This window comes from Poecilia reticulata, chromosome 23 (assembly GCF_904066995.2).
Source record: "Poecilia reticulata chromosome 23, P_reticulata-male-v2, whole genome shotgun sequence".
NCBI lineage: Eukaryota > Metazoa > Chordata > Actinopteri > Cyprinodontiformes > Poeciliidae > Poecilia > Poecilia reticulata.
Window position 1 is genome coordinate 16720798 of NC_088852.1, and position 18523 is coordinate 16739320.

General features: G+C 38.6%; 1 protein-coding gene across 1 annotated transcript in view; it reads left to right on the forward strand.

Moving 5' to 3' along the window:
- camk1da (calcium/calmodulin-dependent protein kinase 1Da) overlaps nt 1–18523 on the forward strand; it is a 68955-nt gene that overhangs the window by 42574 nt on the left and 7858 nt on the right. The window contains exons 4-10 of the mRNA XM_008401450.3: nt 8414–8552; nt 10391–10517; nt 12844–12919; nt 16038–16150; nt 17395–17473; nt 17563–17650; nt 17833–18088. Coding sequence (XP_008399672.2) covers nt 8414–8552; nt 10391–10517; nt 12844–12919; nt 16038–16150; nt 17395–17473; nt 17563–17650; nt 17833–18088 — 878 coding nt within the window. The remainder of the gene's footprint in view (nt 1–8413; nt 8553–10390; nt 10518–12843; nt 12920–16037; nt 16151–17394; nt 17474–17562; nt 17651–17832; nt 18089–18523) is intronic.

The following is an 18523-nucleotide window of genomic DNA, read 5'->3' on the forward strand; positions in this document are numbered from 1 at the left end:
AGGAGCACCGTTTTACCCACTTCATCCCTATCCAAACATCATATAACATGATGAATACTATATACTTCATAGACAATAGAGCACTTGATGCTTCACAAAATTGGCTTAGATTGTTAATATTAAGAAAAAACACAATTTAAGATAGTCAACATACTGGGAAGAACAAGAAACAGTGCTTTAATTCAATATTTGTGGTCAAATAGCTTTAAATGTACTGTTGTGTTAGACTCTTACTGTTGTGTAATTTAAGGAACCCTCCTGCTATAATCAGTCATTAATTATATATACCACAAACAAAGTCAACGTTACACTGCTGTGTAACAGAGTAGTTGCTGTGACAAAATTCGCTGAATTTTCCTTTATTATGTAAGCAGAGACAAAAATGATTTATTTTCAAAACTTTCTCAAGCATGTTGTATTAGCAATTCACCAATAAGCACTGATAGTATTACAAACATGCATCATCATTCTTTATTTCTCCTGTTGTAATCAAAAGGTTTGAGACTGAGAATGTTGCTTTTTCGCTCATTTGTTGCTTCAGTTTTTATGGGGGCAGTTTGTATCTAGTACAAATTGCTGTGAGAAGTCATCAAATGAAATGCAGTTAGCCGCAAAGGTAATAAAAGTTAATGAAAAATACTTCAATCATGAAAACCTCTTAGGAACTGTGCTTAAGCCCTGCCACTAATTGACAATAAGCTAAGGGGAAACTGTTAATGAAGACCAGGCAGCTGGTATCACTCTGTCATTCTGATTAAATCAGATGGACAGAATGGCTGCTTTAAAAGAGTTGCTGCTTGAAATCATTCTTCCTTTGCAAACCATGGCTACCTCCAAGCAAACACATGCTGTTTTTATGTCTTTGCTTCAACTCTCAAGACTGCACCAAAAGCTTTGTTCCAGGAGAGACGTTTAGCTGCTGCAAAAACAGCTTTAAGACACCCAAGAAGATGCCAGGAAATTGTTCTAAGGGAGATTTAACTCGGGGAAGTGGTGACCAAAAAAGTGAACTCTGGTGCAGTTTGAATGCATATGTGTACGCCAAGCGGAACGGAGGCCGCTCCAATTATAGGAAGCAGACTATAACACAGGGCATTCTGGGTAAATACAACCAAAACAAATGCTAACATCTAGCACTAGCCGGAGAAATGGCTTGTCTTTTGCCAAAGACGAAATTGAAATCCTACAGCCACTAAAATCTGACTCTACGCTATTTTTCTATTTCATGAAGAAGGAAGTTGCACTCAATTTCTTCTTCAAAGGTTTTCATGTTGTTTTCTTCAGTGGCTCTTGGTGCAGCGCCACTACAGGCGAGTAGGTGAACAGGTCTTTCAAAGGATTTGGTTTATTTTTACACAGTGCAGTGTGAAAGAACCACACTATCTGGAAGTGGAACAAATGTTGTAATTTTTATCCCAATCAAACAGAGTCAACTGGACTGTCAGGGGTGAAAGCACCCTAAAACTCTGCCATGAGTAGAGAATAGCATCAAAATATCTCCCAAGAGCAACTTTGTCTATTGATGCAGGAACAATTTAGTGATAATATTTTTTTCCCTACTATATTGCAATTGAGCACTGGTTGAAAAGGCAAAAGGAATGACTAAGACCCTGTTCATACAGGGACGCTTTTAGGCATATCTGCAGAAGTTTGTTTTGTCTTTTAGACTGTGCGTCCACACAGATCTGGGGTGTGAGACACCAGATATTAGCATTTTTGAAATTGGGTCTCGGAGTGGATACGTTTCCATGTGTACATGCCAGCTGAGTCTTGCTGGAGGTGTGGCTCTGTTGAAGTTTTAAACGACTGGATCTTATTACACTCTGCCGCTAACGTTTAGCCATGTCCTAAGTAATGTGCCAGCTCAATGAAGTTTATACCGGAAATTGGGTATGCTATAAACAACCATGTGGGGAATAGGGCAGGAACATCTTTAGGAGCAAGAAAATATATTAAACATTCTTCTTGCTCCAAGTTTAAGTGCTCAATATATTGAAGCGCAACCAATACGGACAGAATGGCTTCACTTCTTCTGTTGTGATTGCCAACGCAACAAAAATCCTAAAACAGCTCAGAATATCAACATCATCGTTCACAACATTTTCTTCTTCTTCTGTTCGCTGATTGGCCAAGTTGAAATTCAATCAGAGAAGTCAAACTCAATGAGAGAAATCCCAGAGAGAGAACTGAAGGGAGATGAGAAATGAGCACAATTGCATAGGAAGGCGATAACCAGGCTAGGAACAAACATACTTATGTATAAAACAGTATTTCCTTTATTGTAGTAATAATAGTGGAAGGTTTGAAATAACTCTTTGACGTATTTTAGCTTACTGTACTGACATGAAGTACATGAGTGCAGCTTAAATCTGAACATAAATCATTGCTCAGACGGGCTTATGCATAATCTGAGAGACTCTTTGAGTGTCTTGACTTGTTGATTGATTCTTGTAGTTGTGCAGCTTATTTTATTCCATTACATATCCTTTTTTCCCCCCTTCTTCCTCCAGTAATGTTCAAGCGCCCTCCTGCTTTATGCGTAGACAGATGTTGAAATATAGAAGACACAGTGAGAGAATTGGAGGGAAGCAGCAGTGTCAGTCTGCTCTCACCTTCATCACCGAAATGTATTGTAGTATGTGCAGCAGTTTAATCGTGAGGCATTGTCTATCCTCTCTAATAAAAGATGACAGCCAAACCGTGTCCTCGAGCTTCTGTAATTACCACGCTGGTTCTGATCTCTAAGTAATAAGTAGCCTCGTTTGTTATAATTATGCGCATTTACAGAAATGTCAGTCTTCCTTTCTTTTTTTCTCTTTCCCCAACTTCCAGAAATCTCATTTAGGGAGCAAGGGTCGCCGAGTGGGTTTGGTGTAATTGCAGCATGGCGGATCAATGCTCTCTTCCCTCCGCTGCCCTTCAACGGGCCTGTCTTACGTAACCCCGAGCCCAGGGAGCCAATCAGTCCGCGTTCCGATGGAAATCAATGCCAACCCACTGCAACTCTAAATGAATGCTGTTTGTTGTGAATTAAATGTTAAAGATGAGATCCATTCAGCAAAAGGAAGGAGGGAGTCTGGCTTTCAAGAAAAAAATAAAATCCAGATGAAAGTATTTCAAGTTAGACAGCTACCTCTGTCGATGCGGTCGTTAGTATGCTTACTGCGTTCTGCCTGGGTTCCAGTTCCTGGTGCTAAACTCGCATAGAAGCTGCGAAACAGTTCCGAGTTGGCTGCTTTTGTTTCAGCTTTTAATATCGCGAAGTTACTTCACACGCTTTAGCTGAAATCCGTTGTTTGTGTTATTAAAGTCATAACTTCAGAGACGGAGATGTTTCATTTAGAGCTAGAAAAAATCTCAAAGACAACTGGAAGTGGTGAGCAGTAAAAGAAAAGAACTAAGATCATCAATATGCCTTATTTCTCATTATGCAAAACAGCACACTTAGGATCAAAAGTAAAATAAATTAAAGAAACAATTAAATACCATTATAAAAAATGATGCCTGTTCATCTTCATAATGCATAAAAATAATTGATTTCAAAGAAATGGTTTTCTTTGACATCTGTTTAATAATCCCTTATTTATATAGGAAAATATCTTGAGATTCATTGTCTCATTTACAAGAGATGCTGCATACATCAACAACAAATGACATGAAAAAATTTCATTTTTTCATGTCATTTGAAAAAATGTTAATACATTTATTTGAAAAAGTTAATAAATTAATATAATTTATTAACTTCTAATAATCAATACCATACATTATCAACTGAGTTGATACAAGATGATTAAAAGTACAAGGGCAGGAAATAAGGGTAGGACAGGGAGGACGTGGTGATATATGGGTCTCAAATATGAGATAATAAGTTTTCCTACAGTGCTCATGATAGCTGGAACATAAACTGAAAGCAGACATTCCTTGCAGTGTAATGCAATATTAGTCACTGACCATAATAACTGTATTAATTTACTATATTGGCCCAAATTTTCTGTGGATCCCTAAACATTCTGTTTCAGCTGAGATTTTTTTTTCTTTCTCTCAAAAATAACACTACAGCTCGCAGGCATTTTTGTTTTGTAATTTCATTAGGCTGCAATACATTCCTAACACCACAAGGGGAGCTACAACTCAGATAGATCTCCCATTTTCTTTATTAAATGTATTGCGAGTAAACTGAACAAAACATCTTTATTTTATTATTGTTGTTTTTTTTTTTACAAAATATATAATATATATAATATATAATATTTTAAAATTATAATTTTATAATACTTCTCCAGTGATTAGAACTAAATGTACATATTCTGTGACAAATCAAAAAATACTGTATTAAGATGAATATTTTGTGTCAGAATAAGAATGGCTTTATTTGGCCAGGAAAACAAGAAATTTAACCTTGGATTTCTGTTGGAGGGGAAAAATAATACAAAAAATAAAGAAAGACATGTTTGTATGTGTGTATGTACACACGTACACACAAAATGCCTGTTTTAAAGGTGGGTTGTGGTCAGTATAACAACCATTTGCTGACCTAAAGTTAAATCCAGATTTTCAAAAGCGATTTCATTACCTTCTGTTAGCTTATACACAAACTCCTAGCAGTGAAAGCTTAAATCAGGCCAAGTTATTAAAACCTCTGCCTAATATCCCTCTGGCTGCTTTATTAGGTTATGTTTGCACAGATTATGAATGTTATGCTGATGAAATAATTACTGTGTGTGAATAAACACAACCTTGATCAAGGAAAGCCAAGGTGGACGGTGTTGAGTGCAGTAGTGGCTTATTTCTCCCTCTGAAGGCAGCTAATGACTGCAGCAGCTCCGGTCAGAGACCTGGATCTGTTGGTGTGATTATAGTCCTTCATCTCTGCCATGAGGAAACCCTCTCTCCCCCTTACACACACATGCATGGACACACAAATAAAGGCTCGCTGTCAGCCATGATGCACAACCATCTTCTCCTGAGAGCTTTTAGACTGCGTGCCTGTTACCAGATCAGCTAGAAGAGGGGAAATGGAGAGTCAATGAAAAGGAAGGAAGATGGATAGTTCCAGCGTTTAATCTAAGAAGAAGGACTCAGGTTTTTGTCACTGTTTTGTTGCAGTTGAAAAAATACCTAATAATATGTCTGAGCCCAACTGTGATGGTGAGATGACAAGCGTTAATCACCACAACTAAGAAAAAAGGTTGACAAAAAAAAAGACAATGAATGAAAATTTGTAAGTTTATGTATTATTATACAGGACAAGGCTTCCCTAGGACGTTTTCTAGTGTTAGGGTTAGAAACAGATGTAGCCACCTACCATGTTTCTGAGGTAAAAAAAAAAAAAAACAGTTAAAGTTGACAGAAATTTTTAAAATATCATTAGGTAATTACGTGTTATTGGAAGACATTTTTAACAATACTTAAACACCAGCTATAGTCTTAAAAAAGGCAAATATAAAAAAATACAATTAAAATAAATATCAATATTTTTTTAATTCAGTTTCATCCTAATTAAAGTGTCAATCCCTTATCCATGACTTGTCACTTTGTTTATTGAAGTGTGTAGACCGTCTGTGTGTCATTTCGTCCTTGCTTTGGTGTGTCTGTAGGTTTGTGTGGGAGTTCCTGTCTTATTGCCATGCTCTCCTTACACAAACGCTTATGCAACCATGCAACCTGGTGACTGATCTCCCTTTTGCAGTCTGCGCATAAGTGTGTGTGTGTGTGCGTGCGTGTGTGTGTATGTTCTTGTTTATGGTACATGTAGAGGGCATTTACAACTAATTTCACCAACAAAAAGAGGTCATATGTGGGAAGTGAGGACATTTTCCTTGGCCTCACTTTGGAATGTGCTCAGCTGGTTAAGTTAAGAGGTCTGGTGTAAATTAGGTTTTGGTTTATGGTAAAAAATGATCAGCACTTGTTGCACTTTATCAAGTCTAGAGGACATCATAGCGCTTCACACTGCATTAAATCATTCACCCATTCACACACACATTCATCCACACACACATTAATGATAGGGTTAAGGAAAGTGTCTGGGTTAGACATAAATGCAGTTACTACTCAAAGTTCTGATTTGGATACAAGTACAAGAATGCGTGTGTGGGTGTGGGTGTGGGTGTGTGCGTGCGTGTGTGTGCTTTATCCCTTTCCTGTCATTCCCAGACAAGCTTCTCGTGAAAACCGACTGTCCTCTTTGAAGAGCAACAGAGAGGATTAGCAGTTAATTCTGATCCCCCTCTTTTCCAGAAACTTCATTAGTTTGACTTCAATAAGCTCTAATCTGATCTGTCGCCATGACGACGCCTAACAGATGCTAAAGGCGGCAGGGTTTGCCCTTGCTGATGTTTTTGTCTGTGTTCAATGCACTATTTTTTATGTCTGTGTTGTTGTCAGAGGCTTAGTTTTAAAACATGCTGGATAGAGGCAATTCTTGAAAAAGTAACCTGATGCAATGAAACTGTTTTTAAATTATCTTTGTATTTTTATGTCAAAGTGCCGTACCTTGAAAAAGTATGACCCTATAAACTTTTCCACGTTTTATTGAGATTTTTTTGTGACATACGGGGACAAAGCTGTACAAAATTATAAATAGGAAGTAAAACAACAGGTTATTTTTACACATAAATTTGAAGATGTAACCCGTCTTGAGTCTATACTTTATAGAAATACATTTGTACTGTAGTTTACAAGTTCTTTTAGATTTGAATATGTCTTTGCAAAATGACTCAACAAGAAGAATATAGATGTTACAGAGCAGCATAGGATGCTGCCATTTACGGATTGATATTAAAGTTATTCAGCAATAGGGGTCAACAGTATTGTCACAAGATGATAAGATGAAGGAAGCTAATGAAAAAAAAAAAGCACAATTATTAGCGATGGCCTTTAGTGGGGCATCGACTGAAAGATCTATAAAACAGTTTGTTTGGAAGTAGAGTCAGAGTTAAGAGTGGTGGGATTGTGATGTGATGCACTTCACTAATACAGACTTCTTTCATAAGTTCATAATTGTGGGAAGTGAGGACATTTTCCTTGGCCTCACTTTTTTTCAGTTGGAATGCGCTCAGCTGGTTAAGTTAAGAGGTCTGGTGTAAATTAAGTTTTTTGCTTTATGGTAAACCAAAACCTAATGGTTTGGTTTATGGTTCAAGTAACTAACAAGAATAACTAATTCTTGTCTGAATTAGTTCTTGAACGAACTAATTCAGATAAGATCGTAATTAGTTCGTTCATGCTGCAGTGAAAAAGTCAGATAAAAAAATCAGATTTAGGTCAAATTTAGGAAAAAATTAAATTCAATTTACATTCCACTTGGGGGAAAAAAAATAAAATTGGATTTAGGCCACATTTGCATGCTGCGAGAAGGCAACCTCAGACTTTTTTTTTGTCTACTTGAGTTGTGGTTCTGCAGCTCCTCCAGAGTAACCTTTAATTCCTGGTTGCTTACTCTCACCTGAAACACACTGTCTCCAAGGTAAAACATGGTGGCGACAGCTTAATGCTGTGGGGATCATTTTCTTTTGCTGCAGCTGGAAATGTGGTCAAAGTTGATTTGAGTAGGGGGTCCCTGAACTTAAATGCACGCCACACTTTTCAGACATGTATTTCCAGAACCATTTTCAAATACTTTCTCAAGATAATGGCATCTTTGCTAAATAATGATTTTGTAAACATTGAAGCATTCTTTTTTCTTTTTTTAAATATCAAGCGTAAAGCGTAAATCAAAGAGGAACACTAAAATCCCTTCAGACCTTTTTGATCAAGACCACTTCAACAGAATACACAGGCTGACGTAGAAAATGTCCTCCACCAGGGGGAGCCATGAGTTTGCCTAATAGCAGATAAAACACAGCTCACCTGGATAAACTGTGCATCATTTATACCTGAACAAGTTATTTCATGTGGCAAAGAGTCATAAAACATAAAAGCAGTTATTGCAAGAATCTCCCAGAGGGGAGAAGTTTTATATGAACTTGAGTTTTTCTTGGATCAGATGGGAGATTTTCCCAGATGATTTCCATCTGCAAACACTAAGAGCATTTGGTTTATTGATGCTTGGGCTAAAACAGCAAATGAAACCAGGATTAGACATTCTCACTCCTCTGCACCATGGAGTGGGCTTCCCAGCTTCTTACTAAGTTTTTTTTAAGAAAAGTATTGAATGTTTGAAAACATGATGCATGCTTTAGCTCTGTTGGAACGCATGCGCGCGCACGTGCGTGTGTGTGTGTTGCACATGCCTCACAGGCTATGACTGGAAACCTCTCTACCTCATAAATAACCTGAAGTGCTGACCCATAAACCCCCCAGCGTCTTGCCGTATATTTCGATGAAAAGGACAGCCATGCAGGCATATTTTTGTTGGTGGGTCTTTTTCCAGTTGTTTACACACACACACACATTATCTCTCTGGCCTCAGGGTGTCGGGGGGAGAGCTGTTTGACCGAATCGTGGAAAAAGGATTTTACACAGAGAAGGATGCGAGCACGCTGATCCGACAAGTTCTGGATGCTGTGAACTACCTGCACAAGATGGGGATCGTGCACCGGGACCTGAAGGTTAGACTGGCATACACACGCATGCACACGCACACACACACACACACACACACACACACACACACACACACACACACACACACACACGCTTATGTGCATTCACCTATTCCATTTAAAATTCATTGGAGTAATCTGTTCTCACTTGACATTACAATTAGGGGTCAACATGTCACCTGCCAGCTGTTGGAAACAGAAAAGTGCAAAATAAAGCTCTTTAGTTTGAAGAAAAAGCTATTTTTTTTAAAGTTCTAAAGTTGAAGCTTGCCAATTTTGATAAAAAATATGTCAAATCAGCAGTAAACTACCGTTCTCTTCAAAGCTATTCAAATACCTTCACCTTTTTCACACTACAAACTTCAGTGTATTACATTGGAATTTTATGCAACGGAAAGTAGGAAAATTATGAAGGTGTTCTAAGTGTTTTGCAAGCAGGAATCTGAGAAGTGTGGAGTGTCTTTTCTAATAATCGACCTTACTCTGTCCCATAATAGCAATAAATCTGGCCTTTATGGAAGTGTGGCAAGAAAGCCGTAAGAAGTTATGTTTGATGTTTGCTTCTATGGAGGACAGATGCCACCAAAATTGGCAATTGAAGAAATGTCATAATAAAGTAATTGTGATAAATATTGTATTAAAAAGAAAAAATGAAACTTTCACTACTTATTTGATTATAAAGTGCAATTGGTGTCTAATTGTTTTTATTGGTTTATTTTTTTAATTTTATGTTTATATTTATTTTCTCACTTTTTCATATTCTGTATTGACATTTTTTTTAATTACTGACTTTTTAAATTATACTTTGATTTATTTTCTCAGACAATGCAAAGCGGAAATATTCCAGGAGAAAATAGAATCAATGTATGATAAAGAAAAGTGACTGTAAATAAAAAAGCACTAAATAAATACAGAATATGGGAAAACAATAAATAATAAAGTAAAATGTGACAGCAAATGTTGCTCTGGACAGATAAGATAAAAAATGAACAAAGCTGGTCAAGTCTTTATGCCAAGAGTTTAGCATATTAAAGGGAACTTCAGACAAAATACACAACAAACTTCAGATTTGTGCTTGCAATAAAATATTTCTTGTCCTTTCACTTGTACAAAGTACAAAAATATCAAACCTTCACAGAACAGCTGTGTTAGATGAAATGACACACTGTGTTTGCTGAATAGGTGTCTTCTAAGGTTTGATGCTTGTATTGAATTTTATTTAGGCGTAGCACAAATTTTAGATTTTCATTTGTAAATATTTTTGAAACGCATGTTTGCTTTAACATACCAGAAAAAACACAACAAAGTTTTTCCAATAAAAATGTTGTAGGGTTTTTATTGGAAAAACCCTACAAAATATGATGAGGTTTATATGGAAGCCCACGTCTGACATGAAAGGAAAAAATAAACGCCCAACAGGAAGTCATCATTTCTACTAAAATATAGTAGAACAGGCACAACCATCTGTTCTTTTACAGTCATAATCATGAGATAATTTTTACTTTCTAAATCATAATTATGAGATACAGTCATAATTATGAAGTTCAAAGTCATAATTATGAGATACTGAAGCAAACCTTTTTTATCTCATAATTATGAATTTGAAAGTCATCATTAGAAATATTAGAACTTGTAATGATGACTTTCTGTTGGGCTTTTATGTTTTTTCTTTCGTGTCCAAAATCGACTTCCGTAGGGTTTGACAAAATGTGGGCCTTTCCAGGGTGTGAGAATGCTTTTCCAAGACAAAAAGTCTCTGTTTTCTTCACTGATGTATAAATTCATCCATTAGAAAGCAGTGGATGTGAAAAAACATTATTTTATTCCATTCTGCCTTCCTGCAGCCAGAGAACCTGTTGTATTTCAATCCACAAGACGAATCGAAGATCATGATAAGTGACTTTGGTCTGTCAAAGATGGAGGGCAGTGGCGACGTCATGTCCACAGCCTGTGGGACGCCAGGATACGTGGGTAAGCCAGTCGGACCTCCCACATTTTTAACATTTAATTTTTACCCCATTAATCAATATAGCTGTTTGAACTCACAAAGAGAAGACGATTTCATGTCAGCCAGTGGTAAATAGCTGTAGTTGAATAGCACCAGAGGACCCTAAACCACTTCACATTACATTTAACAACCACACAGTATCACATCTGCACCTCATTAATATAATCTTGCTATGATCTCCAGCAAAATTTTTTGGTTGCCTGTATAGATCCAAATACTAGCATTTTTGCTAACAAGACAGCTGCAATGACTTCATCAAAGCATCACTACGTATAACTATATGGTCACTCCATGCTTCAACCAGGACCTTGACTTACTCTTTATAAACTGCCACACCAGCCTACAGGAGGTCTTGTTCTCTATTGTTCGCTGCTTTGTGCACCAGAGTAACTCACCAAGATCCATCACCGACACGTTTCACAGGTTTTTCGTTCTGATTTTCTGTCGTACCGTTTTCTTCCTGTGAAAAGGTGGCTTCAAATATCTTCATTTTGCCGTCCGTTCTTGTCCGTTTGTGTGCATGCATTGCAGAAGAAGAGATCATACATGGGTGTAGAGTCTTAGTCATCCCGAACACATCGCAGCTGAACATTTTTTGTTTCACTTTTTGTTCAAGAAGTTTCTTTAGTTCTGAACATGGTGGGAAGCATCAATCCTATAAGTTTAGACTTACTTAAATGACTATCAGCTATTAGCTATGTTTACATCAAAATGTCATGCAAATTCTGAACAAACTTTTAAAATGCTGCAACAAAAGAAAAACTAAGTTAGCCATGTTTCCGTCTACTAGTTTGGAGCAAATCCGCCAGACTATGCAAAGTGTGATTTTGTCAGATGATGACTCTGCAAGATGGAGAGGTTGCAAGTAAGAATAGAGCACACATCTTAGAAAAATGGAGACTTCTTCCCTCCAACCTGGAGGCTTAAACTTAGAAAAGATTCTATGGTTCGTACCTCTGGTAAGACACAGACCTGCCAGTGGATGGGAGCGTTCACTACGTCAGAACTTATCTGGCAATTGTGTTTCCGCCTCCCCTCCAGCATTAACTCCTTTACAACTGAAACTGGTCAGATTCCTGGAACCCAGCACGGCTTCACTGGGTTTGTGCTTGAAAAACACTTTGTTGACACATTTTCTTTGTTATTGGTCTAATGATTCCAGTGCATTCAAACACACACACACACAGCACTCCAACTTTTCACTTCTTTTTTTTACCATATTTGCACAAAACTTTGATTCACATTTCTCTCCGGTCGGCCTGTTGCCGTCTTCAGAGGAAGTTAAAATGTAGCGGCTGTAAAATAGCTGAAAGTGTTGTTGCAAAAGCAATGAAACTCCATATTGGGTTTTGATTATTATCCCTGATTTATTTATGCCAATAACAACAGCTCACAAACATTGCATATACCCTTCAGCTTCTTGCAAGTTTATCATCTTTTGAGCTCAGTTTTCTTCACAAAATACCTCAAGATCAGTCATGTTAGATAAATAGTGCCTGTGAACGACACCTTTTGAGTCCAGCTATAAGTTCTCATTTGGATTTATGTCGGGACTTTGACTGCACCATTCTAACAGATCCCTGTTCTTCAAAAGTAAGCAGTCTGTTATAGATTTTTCTTCATGTTTTTATAGTTGTCTGGCTGGAAAGTGAATTTGCAGCAACATATCTGATGCTGAACAGGGCAGAGTGATGTGGACTTAAAATTTGATCGCAATATCTGACGATGAAACATATAGAGAAAACTATAAACCAAAATTCTTATTACGTTAAGAAATTTGTCACGCTAAGCGATACGATAAATGCCCACGCCTGTGCTGAAGACAGTTTTAGCAGAGATTCCACCAGGAATCGTGACCTCAGCGTGTACAAATCGTCTTAAACCCAAATCCGGGAAAACAGAAACACTCACACAGGCCTTCACAGTGAGTCAGAACGGGCCAGTAAACACCACCGTGTACACATTCCCCAACGGGTGTCGGGTCTCCCTTCATGTCTGGGATGTTCAGGCTCACATCTGAACTGGACAAACAAATGTTTTTCTCTGTCAGGTAGAATCCTGAAGCCGTGAGAACCTGGAGCTCCAGCAGCAGCTTTCCCACCATAAAACCAGCTGCCATGTGATTTCCATTTGGACAGACATGATGTGTCTGCATGTTTTTCCTCTTGTCAAGCCCATTAAACTGTTTTTATGTAAAAAAACAAACAAAAAAAACAGTTTTATGTAAAAGTCACATGCAACACTAACACATGAGGTCCATTACTGGCTTTTTGCCTTTGTCTTTCTCAGCTCCGGAGGTTCTTGCACAGAAGCCGTACAGCAAGGCGGTGGACTGCTGGTCCATCGGAGTGATCGCCTACATCCTGTGAGTACCAGCCCTCCTCACAATGTTGCACCACTCCTCAAAACATCATATCAGCCTCACACAGGCTCAGTAGATGAGTAGGTATGACACAGAAACCTCTGTCTGAAGACTATCCAGATAAATGATTATATTTTGTTTCAGGAGGCTGACTGGGCCTCCTGTTTTCCTACTAAGTTAAATTTGATTTATGGTTTTTAGGGAGGTACCAATCCACTCTTTTCATTTCCGATACTGATATCTGAGGTTTAGTATCGGCTGATACTGATCCGATGCAGAAAAGCAGATGAATTGACTTGAAACATTCCATTTTTTCTTAAACACAGTACATGTACTAAACTAGACATTTATTTAGTAACTATTTGCACCAGTACAGCAACACTCTGCCAACAGCTTCACAAGCTTGGTCAAACATGTTCAACACAACTTTTAATTTATTTAGTTAGTCCAATTACGAGTACAACAGCCAATGAAAAATAAATGTTACATAAACTGAAACTGACAAAAACAACAGGTTGACTAACTTGGTCAAACATGCAAAGATAAACTGCAACAAACCTTTCAAATGGTTCAGAGAGCAAGTTACAGTCATGATCAGCCCCCTGGTTGTGGCTGCTACTCTGCTTGCTTTTGAAATCATTTAACTAAAAATGTTTGGAAGTGTGTAATAAAATATGTATAAAACTATCAAAGCTTATAAGATTCTGCTGTTCGCTTGTTGTACATGGGTCTCGCTTCGTTGGCTTTTGAGAGTTTGTACGGTGACATCACAAGCTTTGAAGCTCACAGGACTAATTACCCCAAGCAGTTACACAATCGCAAGCAAACAAATATTTGGCAGCCAAACATGATCTTATCAGACCAGAGGAGATGAGATTTGTTTTCAACGTTTTTGACACTTTCCAAATACGAGCCAAGAAATGAAATTAAAAATCCAAAACAGCATTATTATTTGAACTAACTCGCTTCTTAGATTTTCCTCTGATCAGTAATGCAAGTATAATCATTTAATACGGTTGCTGATTGCTAAACAGATCAAAGACAGAAAATGATTGTTTATTCTCAATGAAACTTCAACATTTGCCTATTCAAAAAGCAAGCTGACATTTAAGGAATATTAGCATTTTCATGACGATACACTAACCATATATTTTGCACAATTCGTCTTGACAATGATAGTTCCTTAATGTGGTTTATTATATGATAGTTTATTAATGTGAAAACTTAAGAGTTGAGATCCTAAAATAGAACGTTGTGGAACTAAGATTATGAGGTTCTTTAAGGCTTAACGCTCAACAAGTGACTTTTACATGTTGATCTTTTTTTTTTTAGGATGAATTAGCACTTTTCCTTTTTTTTTTATTTCTTTTTCGTAAAACAAAATCATGACTGACGTTATGAAAGGCCTGAAAAAAAGCATGTGATCAATTCAGGTCAGCAAATTTTTTTTTTTTATTGCCAGTATGCAGCAAATTTTAATCAATCAATCAATCAGGTTTATTTTTACAGTACATTCCAGCAACGGGGGGGAAGGGGGGGAAGTTTTTTAAAAAAACGTGACTTTTTAAAAAAAAGTTCTTTACATCAAAACGTTTTTGCGCTAGAATTAGGTGGTTTTTCAGCTGTAGAGGTATTTTGCAAAAAACTGCAACGGAAACATTTTTTACACATGACACCAGTTTTTATACAGCTTATCTGTAGCATCCTTGGACAATGAGTACCAGACTCTCACAGCATCGCACAGTTCATCCAAAGGTGAGTTTGTCATTCGTAAGAGTTGAATCCATAGCTGCTCTTTTTCCACAAAACGTTGCGTACATATGTAGCCGCTCCCAAGTAGAAGAGGCTTGTCGCTCCAACGCCTCGATAAGACATCAACATCTCCTCTGATGACCGAAATATGAATATATCTCATATTTTCATCATTCACCACTATGATTTTTAATTATTATAATATGAACAAGCTTATTCAGATGTGGCTTTGTGTTTTGCATTTAACAGAAACACGGCAATTGTAAAATTGTGTTTACTCAACACTAGCAGAATATCGAAAAAGCTTTGCACACATTGGTCAAAATGGTAACGGAAACGCAGCTGGTGTTTCTCAGCTTACTTTCTACCTCACTGCTCATCCTCACATATTCCTCTCCATATCATGTGGGTTATCAACAGAGTCAGATATTAAGGGTCAGAGGTCAGCATAACAGGAGTCAGAGGTGGGAGAGAGAGTTGCCAGGACAGTGATTGACGTGTTCCTTGTACTGACCGCTCAATCGATCATCTTTTTTTTTCTAAACTCCTGGCAGCACAGTGTGTGTGTGCGTGCGTGTGTGTGGGTGTGTGTGTGTGTGTGTGAGAGCAGGGAACAAGCAGCTTCCTGCTGATAATTAGCGCTGGGATTCAGTCCTTGTTAGCTTTTAGCTGCTGCTCAGGTGGAAAAGATCGCATCAAGTAATCATCCATGATAATCAGCCGAGATCTGTAGTGCGCGGTCATGGACGAGTGTTCAGGAGACACACACCAGGACGAAGGCGAGTCCTGGTGTGTGTGTTCATGTTAGCATGCGTGCTAGATGGAGTGGAGAGTCAGCAGAGTGACAGGTACGTCTTTAAGAAAATGGGAAAGCAGGGAAACGGACAGAACGCTTTTCTGTCTTCGCGGCAGGTACAGTCCCGATCCCTTTCTTCCTGGTGTGTTTTCCCCTTTCTTCCTGTTTTCCGATGTGAATCGATGGAGAACGGTATTTTAATGAGTTTTATGAAAGTCTCTCGGTGCGTCCAGCTCTTTGGTAATGAGGAGCAGATGATGGTTTTTTTTTTTTTTTTTTTGTTGAGCAGCAGCTCCGACATTGTTCTTAGTTGGCTCATGTTGAACAATCAGACTGGAACGTCTTAATAAATAGTTTTTACCCAGACTGGAAACCAGTAATATGTTATTAATGGGATTAAAGTGATTCATTCTGCTGAGTAAGAGTAACCGCATACAGAGCCTCACAAAAAGTATTTATAAGTCAGGAACTTGGCCTCTTTTTGTCTTGTTACAATCACATGCATTCACATTGTCAATAAAACTGAACACTAAATAGTTTCTTTTTTGGCTAAATGACTGTTGTTTCCTGCAGGCTGTGTGGTTATCCTCCGTTTTATGATGAAAACGACTCTAAGCTGTTTGAGCAGATCCTTAAGGCCGACTACGAGTTCGACGCCCCGTACTGGGACGACATCTCAGACTCCGGTGAGCCTCAGTCGTCTTCTTCCTTCCTTCCTTCCTTCCTTCCTCGAGTGTTCTGCCATTTCCTTGCTGCCGTGGGCCTCACATGCATCACACACCACTTCTACATCACAATGTCTGACCTCATTCTACGGGAACGATCATGTTTATGTGCGTTTGTGACTTGGGTTATGTGTCGCCGCCATGGTTACACGTGAACCAGCTGTGTGTGTTGATGTCTGTATTTCTTGATGATTAAGTGCTATTTGTGTTCTGTCAGGTAAAGCTGATGTTCACATAGTTTGCTCAGACCAGTTAAAGAAACAGTAACAACGTTTAGCCCAATGTAAAACCTTGCGTCCGCCTCTTAGAGCTCTTAGCCAATAGAAAGCCACATAGATTTGCTCTGTTCTAGTGGCATTCTGGGTAAAAAGCCTTGTCTGTGTTGATTTGACTATCAGTTTTGGATCGTTGTGGATCCAAAACTGATCCACAACAGCTGAAGGTATAAATACCTTCAGCTGTTCTACGCTACACTCCCTGCAGTTCTAGCTTTTAAACAGCAGGTGTCACTGCAGATAAAATTTGCCTTTACTCTGCAGAAGAGGAAGAACATTCCAGATATCCAATTCACGTTTTGAGTTAGAGTTACTTTTATGCAATTTTGAGTTTGTGTAACATTTTGTAATAAAGATTCCCACTGTCCACATTCAACCATACAGAAACTTGTAAAAGCTAGCAGTCTTCTCCATGCCGCTCCCTCTGCTTCGCAAGGATGTAACATTTATGAGGACAGAAAAGGCGGGGCCTGATTATATGTTAGCCTCTTTAATGGAATATCTTCCAAAGAACCAGTTGTCCTGTAGATTGTGTCCAATGGTTGCTATGGAGACTTAGTGATCCCAAGTAAGCTTTGGAGATTTAGCTGTGTTTGACTTTTAGGCAGGTGTCTAATGTCTGATGAAGATCAAACCCCTACCTTCCTCCAACGACTAATGTCTCCAATGAGTAAGGTCTTTCCGATTTTTAAGCGTAACTTTAAAAAATTGGTTTGTTGTGGCATGTCATATTAATAACCTCAAGGAAACAGGAAGTTATGAGCTTAAGTTGCATTTACAAACAGAAAATATTTGTTAAATTTAAGCAAATTCAATGTTTTTTTTTTCAGTGTTCAATCCATTATCTAAAGCTGCATATGCTTGCAGGCATTATCAATTTACACTGCTGTTCATCCCTATTTTTTGATTTATATTGTTTTATTTTTTCAGCCAAGGACTTTATCAGTTGTCTGATGGAGAAAGATCCGTCCAAGAGGTTCACCTGTGAACAGGCCCTCAGACATCCCTGGTGAGAGAAACACACAATGTGGAGGCACCGGCAGGATGGTTACAGGCAGCAAATGTATGTTTGTGTAAAAATATAAATGTATGTTTCAGGATCGCTGGGGACACAGCACTCTGCAAGAACATCCATGAGTCAGTCAGCCGGCAGATCAGAAAGAACTTTGCCAAGAGCAAATGGAGGGTAACTTTTGTCCATTACTGTCCATTATCACTGTTATTCAGTCTCCCTGCTGCATGTCTGCAGTTTTATTAGGTCCATTTCTATCAGATAGAAAGCTGCTCTGTGGTATTTTCACTGACTGAATGTAAGAATATTACAATTTCTGCGTTTTCCCATCTTCTCTCCTTCATTTTCCTCCACAGCAAGCATTCAACGCCACCGCTGTGGTGCGCCATATGAGGCGACTACAACTTGGCAGCAGCATGGGCAGCAGTATGGACGCCTCCAACCCCAGGCCGAGCCAGACGCAGAGGCCGGCCCAAAGCCAGAGCCAAGCGGGCCAGAACCAAACCGCTCAGAGCCAAAACAGCGGCCAGGCGGCGCCAAGCCAGGCCACCAACGGCAACGCCAGCAAGAACTCCTCCATAGATAACAACGTAGCCGCTCCACGCAAAGAATGTGAGTCAGGAATGCCACAGGGACAGAAATGTCTGAGAGTGTGTTTGTGACTGGTGCAAAAGAAATTCCAACTAAAAGTGATACAAACAGAGACTGTAAGGTGTTCATTTTAACATCCACCCTTTTCCATAACACTTATGAGGGAAAATAATAGAAAGGTAGTAGTGATCAAACCATCAGCAAGTCAAGATGGAAACTACAGCCTCTCCTGAGCCAGAGGGAAGGTCGGTATGGCTCATTAGAGAGCTGTTTGGAGGAAACCTCTCAAAAACATTGTAACAGAACGACTTTATGAAGCTTCTTTCAATTAAATCAGAAGCTGTTTGGAAAATTACCAATTTGAGGTTTTTTGGCCATGATGCATTGCACCATACTTGGAGAAAACCAAACAGCTCATCAGCAGAAAGATCTTATGCCAACCATCAAAGTCTTGGG